Source organism: Acomys minous, assembly GCF_964271855.1.
Source record: "Acomys minous genome assembly, chromosome: 15".
NCBI classification, from domain to species: domain Eukaryota; kingdom Metazoa; phylum Chordata; class Mammalia; order Rodentia; family Muridae; genus Acomys; species Acomys minous.
The window spans coordinates 73,025,279-73,036,236 of NC_140497.1; the positions used below are offsets into that span (position 1 = coordinate 73,025,279).

The window sequence follows — 10,958 nt, forward strand, 5'->3', positions numbered from 1 at the left end:
ATTTATAAGTCAACTACTATTTTCTTGTGGAAAACAATGCTCAGAAATTGATGTACTAAACAGTTAAGACCATAAAACCAGAGCTACAGTGTAGAGGCACAAGTAAGCCAAGTGGTACATGCTCTTTTAGCTTTTAAGTGATGACTCCTGTGGTAAGTGATTGCCCAAGCTGTAATGGGTACAACAAGCTTGTGCTTGTGTGATTTCTAAAGCCAAGTTCTTATTTGAATGCAGAGAGGGATCCTTTCTGATAAATCTAATTTGCTTGCTGGACATGAGTCACACGATAACCAATCTTGAGCAAGTTCTCAAGGTTCAGAAAACATAAAGCAAATGAAATTCCAGGTAGAAAGGCATGCCACTTCAGCAGACAATATTCATAAATATTCAAAGATATTTGGGGCAGGTGAAAATTTACAAGTAACTCTTGCAGTTTATACAAAAGGTCATAGGCATAATTACACATTTTGACTTTTATTATCTTATTTTAATCATTGCTGGGTCAACAGTGGACAAAAATTGAGTGCTGTATGAAATTAAGACTAGCTGTTCTTTAGATGTACCCAAACTAGGGGCCACCTCAATGAAGAATCTAAAATGACTATTACCACCATACACAGCTACAATATTAATAATATATTGATTCTCTGCCACCTATTATGAGGACAGATTTAAGCAGTGTTGATCCTGGAACGTGGCAGTACATCCTATTTCTTCATAAAGCAGTAAATGTCAGGATGACATAAAGGTTAATGCTGCAGTATTAGAAGTGATTTTACTTACCAAACTTTATCATAAGTACAGCTAAATAACGACAAAAACTGAATACTGAACACGCTTTTCTACACAAATTCAGTTCTTCTTTATAACCATATTAAGAAAATACTTTTTCAAATATGCTTGGTACTTTATTCGAAGGCTATAATGAAAAGCAATGCAACTGTTTGTAGCATGGGAGACTCTTACAGATCCTAACAGGTTATCCTGCCTGCTGGTTTGCAGGCATCTTGTCTCTGGTCCTTCATAGCCTGTTAGGAAAGCTGAGGTCCAGTTCACAGTGGCAAGGACGTTTCCGCACTCATTCTTGTTGTTTCGAGAACTTTTACACGCACGATTATGCCCACAGGTGACAGGAAACCAGTGCTTCAAGAGGAAACTTGATCACATCTCCAGATAAAGCCGGTATTCTAATCAAGTGTGCGAGTGCCTGCAGGCTTCATGCCGCTGCCAGGAGCACATAGTTTTTGGATTGGTAAGAACTGCCAAATGACGCTTCGTGAAATATAAATGGAAGAAAGACTCGGAGCGGGCAATAAAACCCTCCACCCTTCGTTCTAGGAGCACTGGGGAAAGAAGTTCACCAGCGACAGGATATGGCTCTGGAGGTTCCAATAGGAGTCTGCCTCCTGTTTAAAGGTACTCAATTTCCTTTTTGTTGTGTTAACTTTATGCCGCTGTAAAATGCAAAGATTTAGTTCTCTGGATTTGAGAGTGTTCCTGGCAATTATCAGAAAAAGGGAATGTGTGGATTACTTGGGTTTTTATGGACTATATGCTCTTCTTTTTCTCTTTTGACTTTTTTTTTTGTAAAGAAGGCTGAAATGGTGGCTTTAAGCAATCATAGAGAACTTGATAACAGCTACTGCCCTACAGTGAGCTGTCTGTGCTGACAGTTAATATGTAAATGGAGAGGCCTGGTGGCACTCAGAGGAAGGATAGCAGGCTACCAAGAAGAGACTTGATACCCTATGAGCATATACAGGAGGAGAAGGTCCCCCCTCAGTCACAGTCATAGGGGAGGGGAGTAGGGGGAAAGCTGGAGGGAGGAAGGGATGGGAGGATACAAGGGATGGGCTAACAATTGAGATGTAATGTGAATAAATTAATAAAGAGAAAAAAATATGTAAATAGTGAACTCTCTTAAAAATGAGTGTATGTCAATGTTCTGTAATTGTAATATTGTCAAGGGGACAGCTCAGAAGGAGACCCTGTCAGGTTCTCGGTTTGACCAAGCCAGAACAGAAAACGGGAAGGCCAGAGTTAGAATCACTTTGGATCTGTTGCTTGTGCACAAAGAAAGCTCACCTGTGAAAGACGTTTTTCCCTCCCACAGCAATGACGGCGGCCCTGACTGAAGAAGCAGAGGTACACTCAGTACCCCCCAGCCTAGCCCAGCAAGGCAACTGGACAGTCAATGACACAGAAGGTATTTCTCTTCCACTCTGTTTCAAGCGACTTCTTAAAAAAAAACAAACCAAAAACAAAAACCAAACTCTGATGGAAAATTGCACTGTGATAGAGAAAACACTGGAAAGATTTTAATTAGGAGTCTATTAGGTAAGCAGCTATTTCAGAAAGATGACGATAAGCTGAAGTGACAGGCAGATGTGCCAGCCGAGGGCTGCCTTTCTTAAAAGGAGGAAGCGAAACAAGGGTGAGAAAAAAACTGTGTATCCAGCTATTCCCTTGAGTGTGAGCCATGCCGGGAGTTCTGCAGGAATTCTGCTTGATTCCCAGTGACCTGGTCACACCCGGGATAATTGCGTATGACTTTGTATTTTGATCTGTGACAGTAAGCTTAGCAGTCACAGAAATGATAGCTACAAGAAGCAGTGTTTTTTCCTTTAATCTTGGAAAGGTCTTTTCTTGTTGCTTATTGTCATTTTAGCCTATTCTGAACCTCCTCACCTCTCTCACCAGTTTTGTCACTGGTGGTGGTCACGTATTTAGTTTCCATACTATGGTGCACACCACAGAGGCCTCTGGCTCCTGCTGAGCATTGCATTGTAGCACAGCTTTCAAACCCGCTTGAGCCAGAGATGAAGTTGAAAAGCTCCTTGTCTGTCAAGATCTGTGTCTGACTAGCTATGACTCTGTCACAGACATCTCTCATGGAAAGACTATATAGTTTGTGACCAGGGCACAGAAAGTCGTCTTATCTTGATTTCAAGGACTAGCCAATAAAGGGAGATGAAGCCAAATAGTTCATTTCAAATATGAAAGAGAATAATATCTAACTGCTCTTCATTTTTGCCAATAAGTCTAAACACCTCAAAGAGGTGTTGTCCATTTTGTTTTTGAATATCAATTTGTAGGACAGGATGTGTAGAAAATTTAAAGGCATGGTTTCACCTCCGTGGAGGATGTCACAGCATGTATCCAGCTCTCCCACCGTTACCTCTTTTCTCTCTCACGTTGGTGAATTGCATGCTAAGCCCCTGTCACTGTGCTTACCCCACCCTTTAGCTTTTTAACTTAAAACACACATCTTATATCTTCTAAATGTTTCAGTGAAGTTACAACTTATTTTCTTCTCCACAAGAGCAGAGTTAGTCTCTCTGGGGTACCCTTTCTTTGGAAATGGTTTCTTTCAAATTCTCATATTTTCTAGAAAATCCTTCTTATGGTTTGGTGACGTGAACTTGGGAAAGCTTGAACTAAGAGGACCCTGGCACAACTTGAATGAGAAGTTCTCAATCTCCAGAACAATTCCTAAAGAGATGATAGTGCAGTCAGAAAATTGAATGCCAATTTTAAGTTCTGGTGTGTGTTCTCAAAGCAAAGTGATATGGTGTCTTGTTGCTACCTTAGTATATAGACATTTAGTATTTTTCACATGAAAAGGAAATGCATTAAGGTCTGTTTTGGGTTTTTTGGTTTGTTTGTTTGTTTTTCTTTTCTTTTCTGCAGACACTTCAGTAGGATTCCCCTAGCCCCCGTAGGAATGCACATACGGTATAGCCTGACAGATGACTAATAGTGAGGAGGTGTGCCTATGCACTTAATACACCACAATATGCCCCTAACTCTGCTTAAGAAAGTGTAAAACTATGCGGTTTTCTCTGAGTCTTTCCCATTACACAAGCGCCCGAGATGGTGCCATTAGGTTTTATGTCTAGCATGCCAGAACCAGTAGCATCCAGAAACCGAGGTGATTTTTCCAAGACACTCATTCCTGACATAGATGTCCCCTGAGGTGTCCCCTATGTCTCATCACTAACTACATACTGTGGCCATTTTTGTAGTCTTGGGACAAAAGAGAGAAAAATCTGTTTTAGATCCTGCCCTGGTGGTTTTCCTACCTCTCCACAGTACCTCTTTACCTTATAGAACTTTCACTTAGTAGGTGGTGGTGACCCCATTAGCTGTGCCCACCTGAGCCCCATAACTGGTTCCAGCTTCACATTAGTCACAGCAGCCCCTCTCTGGTCAGCCAATGAGAACTTCCCCTCTCTAATGAGCACCGCCTGACGGTCTGTGGAAGGCTAAAAGAGGAGATGTTCGTCTTTTCCTCTACAGAGGCAATAAACCACTCTTTTATTATAGAGCAAAGTTACACCCAGGTCTCCCTAGGTGCTGCCACAACTGTGCAGGGGAAATGCAAAGTGACTGAGGCCCTCTGTTCTAATTCGCATTGGGTACAAGTCTGGGAAACATTGTTCAAAATTGCCTCCTAAGTTAGACCCAGTGCTGCCACCTTTTGACCAACTCATCTCTACGCCTTGGTGTGTAGTTTCTAAAAGAATGGGGCAATCATTAATCCACCTCCACCTGTAATTAATTAACAAGGTACATATAGACATGAACCCAATCTTTTGGATAAAACAACCCTCCCCCGTGCCAAATCTGCACTTCAAAGAACGAAGCGCCTAAAATATTCTTAAAATAAAAGATCTCTTTATATGTGCACTGAACATGTATTATGAAAGTGGATACACTGACCTGTTACTTATTGCATCTCCGTTTTCTAGCTGACTACGTAGAAGGACTTGTAGCTTTGAAGTTATCCCACCCTTGCCTGGAAGACCTTAATAGTTACTGCATTAACGGTGTATGTGCATTCCACCATGAACTGAAGAAAGCCATTTGCAGGTAACTGAAAAGAATTTAGCAAGTCTTAGAAACAGACGAAGGTGACAGGCATAGCTCTGTCCTGTACAGTAAAGACAGTGCTTGGTACCCAGTTGGTATGCACCTCCCTGGTGAAGACTATTTCTCCTGTTGTCAGCATCCCTCGGTCACCCAGAGTTCTCTGTGTAGGGTTGAGACGTCCTGAGTCCTACCTCAACCCTAGTCCACATTAGCTTGTCTATTGATGTCGTTGTTCAGGTCAGGGTTAGAGAACCGTGTTAGCAAGACCTCGTGGGTGTTGCTTCTCATTTCTAGGAGACACAGTCTCACAGCAAACTCCCCGATCCTCTTAAATACACGGGAGGGCTGAGGAGGAGAGGAGTGTGGGGAAATGCTGTAACTATATCATAATCTCAAGAATAATTAAAAAAGAATAGGATGATGAGATGTCAAGAGAGTAGGGGAAAATAGTGCTTGATCTGAATGTGACTGTCCATCATCTTTGAATATGAAGAAGTCTTTTTTTTTTCTCCTCACTACGTATCCATATTACTCAAAACTGCAATTCCCAGACTATAGCATGAGCAGAACCTGGAGCTTGTTAGGAATCCTGATTTTAATGTTCTACAACTATTGAACCGGTCACTGCATCCCTAACAACATGCAAAGGTGACTAATTTTTTCAGGTTTCCAGGATGAGACAGACCCCCACAACAATAGTTATTCAGGAAGATCAAGTCCTGAAGCCACCCTGACCATCACACTGATTTGATAAGTTTCTTGACAAGCACTCTCCCTCCCCTTCTTAGCAATGAGGGCGTATGTGAAGCCTTACAGAAATGACTGGTGAGGTGCAGGCTGTTTCATGAAGGGACTGGCTTCCATGTGCCTCTATAAATTTCTCTCTTTTCTCATTCTTTGAAACGCATGCCTGTTAGTCATCACAGACTTTACAATCATATATTCTTTTCTCTCTTTAAAGATGTTTTACTGGTTACACGGGAGAAAGATGTGAGCATTTAACCCTAACTTCATATGCTGTGGATTCTTATGAAAAATACATTGCTATTGGCATTGGCGTTGGGCTGTTGATTAGTGCTTTTCTTGCTGTCTGCTACTGCTACGTCAGAAAAAGGTATGGAAAATACAAAGCATGAGATCGGTTGTGTTTGTTCACGTGACAAATAAGTATTGAGTTTTTTGCTGTTGGTATGTGTGTTTAAGAAGACCGGTGGTAACATTTTTGGTGCCTTTTCATAAATCCAGACAAGTGGTTAAAAAAAACAAAACAAAACAAAACAAGAACAACAAAACCTTCTGATGCAACAGAACAGTGGGAATTTCCTTTCTTGCTATCTGTTCTGTGTTTGCCTGAGTCAAAGTTCTAAGTGGGAAGGATAGTGACCCTCTAGAAGGCAGAGATTGAATATATCCTACTGACGGCTATACATTTAGTGTTTAATGATAAACAAATAGTATTGAATAAAAAGAATTTTAAGAAATGAGTGTCAAATGAATTAAACCATGTGACAAGCATGGGTTTTCCCTATGGACATCACGGAGAGTTAGTTTCAGCAAAATTGCATACTGATAAAATCTCAATATTAAGTAATTAATCCTCAAGCAAGTTTACATTAGTTATGTATGTAACATTATTTTTAGTTTCCACACACTAGTTATTGCTCCTTAAATGAACACAACTAAAAAAAAAGTCAAGAATTAATGAGAGACAGATTAAGAGCAACTATATTTCCCTTCTGGTACTCTTTCTATTCTCATTTAAAAAATGAGTAAAACTTCACGACCAAAATTAGGAAAGTTTGTTTTGCTTAATAAATACCTATGACATAATTGAATATGTGTTATATTCACTTTATGTTTGTCAAAGAGATGAAAAGGAATAATGAGAAAGAGGAGGAAGAATGCAAGGAGGAGGAAAAGGAGGAGGGGGACAATCTGTAGACATTTGTGAGATGGGCGTGGAAGGTTGGGCTCTAAAGGAGAAAAATCTGAAGGGGGGATGATTCAGTGTGTGGTGGTGGCAGGGTGGCATCTAAAAGAAAACCTGTAGTGAGCCAAGGAAAGTAGACAGCATACCCCAAGGCTTCTAAGCAGAGATGTGGCTTCAGCTCCAGGGTAGTCTTGGCCTGATTTCAAGAAGAGAGGGGGGGGCAGGCAGGCAGACAGACAGACACAGTCAAAGAGAGACACAGACACAGAGAGAGACAGAGACAGACAGAGACAGACACAGAGAGACGGAGAGACAGGATGTGGATGGCACTATAGACTCATCCCAAAGAGGAGTTGCTCTTAGCTTTAATATCCTGTATCAGTCAACCATGGGTCAAGGTGATCACAGTGGGCTCAGATTAGGGTCTTCTAATCTCTTAGAAACTTGTTGTCAAGGCACTGTGTTGGCCGTGGGTAGTCCTCTAGAGCGGGATGCCACTGTGCATGGGTTACTTCCTACTACTGAGTGATGCAGCCACCAGTGGATAAATGACATCTAGATAGAGTACTGAAGGCAACTGCTACAGCAGAACACTGTGTGTGAAACCTGCTACAGCAGCACACTTGTGTGTGTAACATGCTACAGCAGCACACTTGTGTGTGTAATATGCTACAGCAACAAATTTGTATGTGCAATCCTTAATGGCCAACACAGACAACACTCTAATGGAAACCAACATTCTCTCTGTTTTAGGTGTCTAAATATGAAATCGCCTTATATCATCTGCTCTGGAGGGAGATCATTGTGAGACCTTATAAGACATACTCATCAAGTCATTTGTCAAAAGCAATGGGGACTCCAAGAGAGATTTTCAGATGGTACAAAATGTGACAAAGTAACTTGAAAATAATGGAGGTTTGCATCGCAATGAAGTAATTGAACATTGGTTCTTAGCTTTGACCATCTTTGGGTGCCATGGAAGTCATGTAAATGAGCTACAGTAACAGAGACCAAGTGCACAACCCTACTTTGGATTTGTTGTTGGGTAGTGGTTGTCACTGCAGGAAGATTTGTCCTGTGCTTCTAGACCATCTCAGATGGGAGTTTTCACTTTAGTTGTCTACCCCTCCTGGGACGCCACTCCTGGGTTCTTCATCTACTCAACATTTTGGGCCACTTGTCTCAATGGACTTAATCCCAAGCCTTCTGTCCTTATGGTATTTCAGGTAATTTGGCTCCTTGGCTGAACCAAGTGTGCATTAAACCTAAACCACTGAGAGAAAACAGAGGCAGGTGTATATCAATTGCAGCTTGTGACAACAGTTTGCAAACTTTATCTGGGAAGTCTGGAATATGCAAGTGAATTCTCAAGGAGTGGAAGTTGCCTGGACAGCCAGTCCACAGTGAGCAAAGCGGCTGTTTCTGTCTGGATTATAAAACCTGTGTTGGGCTCATCTGTCCCCCGATACTTGTGCTCACCATCTCCTCTCATCCTTCCATCAGGAGGCCTACTACATGTCCGTCACGCGAAGTCCTAAAATTCACCTAATGGACTAACAGCCTACAATTGACCCCAAAATGAAAGCCGGAAACTAGATATAGGAACGACAAACAGCATGTGGAACGTGAGCATTTTTGCTTGCTTGATAATGTATTGGACGTAGGTAAAAATGGAATGATGGTAGAAACACTTGCTTGGGAATCATGATCCCTCCTTGGAATTGTACTCCTGCTCCATGATCCAGTCTTGGGCAAGTCTCTAACTTTCTCTGGGCTTTGGTTCCATATTCTACAAGACCCTTGCACTTCTTCTAAACTTGAACTATAGAAGAAGAAGAACAACAACAACAAACTCCTACATTTGTATGGCAAGTGAAATTCCTTAATATTTCTATTATCAACCCCATCTCTAACCCCAAAATACCTCTGGATATTATCCTTAGTATATATTGTAATGTTCAGTTTGTAAAATAATAATTTATTTTGAAAGGAAATACAAAATGAAATTACAAAGTAATAACAACTGCTGACTGTGTTTTTTTTTTTCCTTCTGGATTTACTCTAGAACTACTGGGTTGTTTCTTCTCCTCAAAAGCAGAACAATTTGATTGTGAGATTAAGTACATTCAGACTTGAATATCATTACAACAGCAGCCAGTCATGAGCCCCACGCATATATCATGGCTTTTCCTCCACTCCTTAAGAAGACTACATTCTCCTTTCCTTTGAGAGAAGGTGTTTCCTTGGCTTTGTTTTTCCTCCAGAAGGAATGTAATGCAGCTGCTTTGCATGTCAGCACGTTCTTCGTGTGCTGGGTTACATCACGCCAAGGGGTGTGGAGTGGTGGTTCCACCCAGCGACTCCAGCAACCACACCTAGAAAGCTACCTCTTCCTTAACATTTCAAAAAGTTGTAAAAAGAGCAAGGAGAGTCCAGGAAGAAACACACTGGGGCCAACTTTTAATTAAGCAAAAATTACCTCCCTCTTGAGGAAAAGAAAAAGAAACCCCTGAACCAACCTCTGGGGGAAGTGACGTCATAAATGGTCACACACACTTGCTGTCTATAAGTGCTCATGCAGTTCAAACACAATGGCCCAAAATTAGAACATCAGAGAGTTGTGACTTTCAGATAGCCAAAGCAAAATGTTAACCAGAAGTAAAACAAAAACAAGAAACCAGTGATGTGCGTTCAATCTTCTTCACTCGCAGAGCGCTGTTTATTAACAATATAAAACACACCCAGCAAAACAACACAGAAACCTAGACCACAGTTTATGCAAGCTATTTATGGGCTATTGTATAAAATGATCTTGTAATCTCGCTACTGGGGTTGCTTTCGCAGAAAAGAGTCTCTGGCACACCTGTGGAACAGAGCAAACATCTGGCAGCATCTGGGCACATGGGAAAAACGGAGATACATGTACAATAAGACTCGGGAAAGAACAAATCAATAAAGCCTTTTCCTCAGAACTACATTTTCAACTATGTAGGTGGATGATACAATGACACGCTTCTACTGTCTATGACAAAACCAAACTGTCCAAGAAGTTCAACTTCTTTCATCCCCTCCTCGGCCTCTTCCTGTGTCTGCCTCTCAATTCTTTCATTGTACATTCTTAGGTCAGCCACATTCATGAGTATTTCTTTATGTGGTACTTTCAGACTATGATAAGGATGTGGCAAATCCTGTAGTATTAGCCATACTAAGCTAGTAACTTCACAAAAAATTATTTACAACAGTTTGTCACTGTAGCCCCTTAGTTAGCTTTTTCTATAATCATGCTTTCATAGTTATAAATTAAATCCATCTTTTGGAATTTCCTGCCACCATGCAGATCTAATCCTTTAATCTTGACATGTCCATTTTGGTGACGTCAATAAGATTTCCCTTCATTATGTTTAATTGAAAAAAAAAAAAGCCTAAGACAAACATCAGCAATTTAAACTGTTGATGTTGAACACAAGGACAATTCATGTATGCAGAAGACTTGTGAGTAAGCCATTTAGCTACGTTACAAAATGTTGCATGCTATCTGTGTGCAGTATAAATATTGATAGCTCCCAACCCACACTCCTGGGAAGGGTTACCAGAATCTCTATTGCAAAATACCACTCTTTCTGGATTACATCATGGGCTGATGACATCAGATATGAGCATCTGCCAAGATGCAGTGGAAGTGTTGAAATTGAATTTGTCAGAGTCTGGCACTGCCGCTCTGGGTGAGTCCACATTTCTGCCCAAACCTTTGGCACAGATCTATCTATCCAGTAGTGCCTCTAATACCATTACCTTCCAAGTCCTGGATGGTATTTCTGTTAATTATTCAAATCAATCGGTGACCGTGGGAGACTCTGAGCAACTAGTTACCTAAGAATTCCAACCCATGTTTTTTTAAAAAAAAATGCATGCTGTTCATTTTATTTCATTTCATTCAGTAACTGAATGTGAGAGGTTGTGGGCAATACCTGCCGCTTCTAAAGAAACAGCTCATGGGGTAGGAATGCGATGACATGATAAGAACGTGGACTGCCTTGTTCTGTCAAGTCTTATCTGAACACCTCCTGCTCTTCCTTTCTTGCTTTTTATGCCTCAGACACAGGAGGCCAGGTATCTGCATGGAAATGCAGTTAAGATCAGAGGCAAGCAGCTACTT

The 10,958-nt window shown here is 41.1% G+C and overlaps 1 protein-coding gene across 2 annotated transcripts; it reads left to right on the forward strand.

Moving 5' to 3' along the window:
• The first annotated feature begins 1,289 nt into the window (after positions 1-1,289).
• EPGN (epithelial mitogen) lies at positions 1,290-8,808 on the forward strand. 2 transcript variants are annotated; one of them, XM_084758811.1, is made up of 5 exons: positions 1,290-1,416; positions 2,114-2,206; positions 4,752-4,872; positions 5,834-5,986; positions 7,556-8,808. In XM_084758811.1, exons 1-5 carry the CDS (start codon positions 1,374-1,376, stop codon positions 7,608-7,610), a joined length of 465 nt encoding a protein of 154 aa, XP_084614937.1. In that variant the 5' UTR covers positions 1,290-1,373; the 3' UTR covers positions 7,611-8,808. The 2 variants fall into 2 exon arrangements, with proteins under 2 accessions (XP_084614937.1, XP_084614938.1); XM_084758812.1 differs by having other exon boundaries at positions 1,328-1,416; positions 2,095-2,206.
• The last annotated feature ends 2,150 nt before the right edge of the window (positions 8,809-10,958 follow it).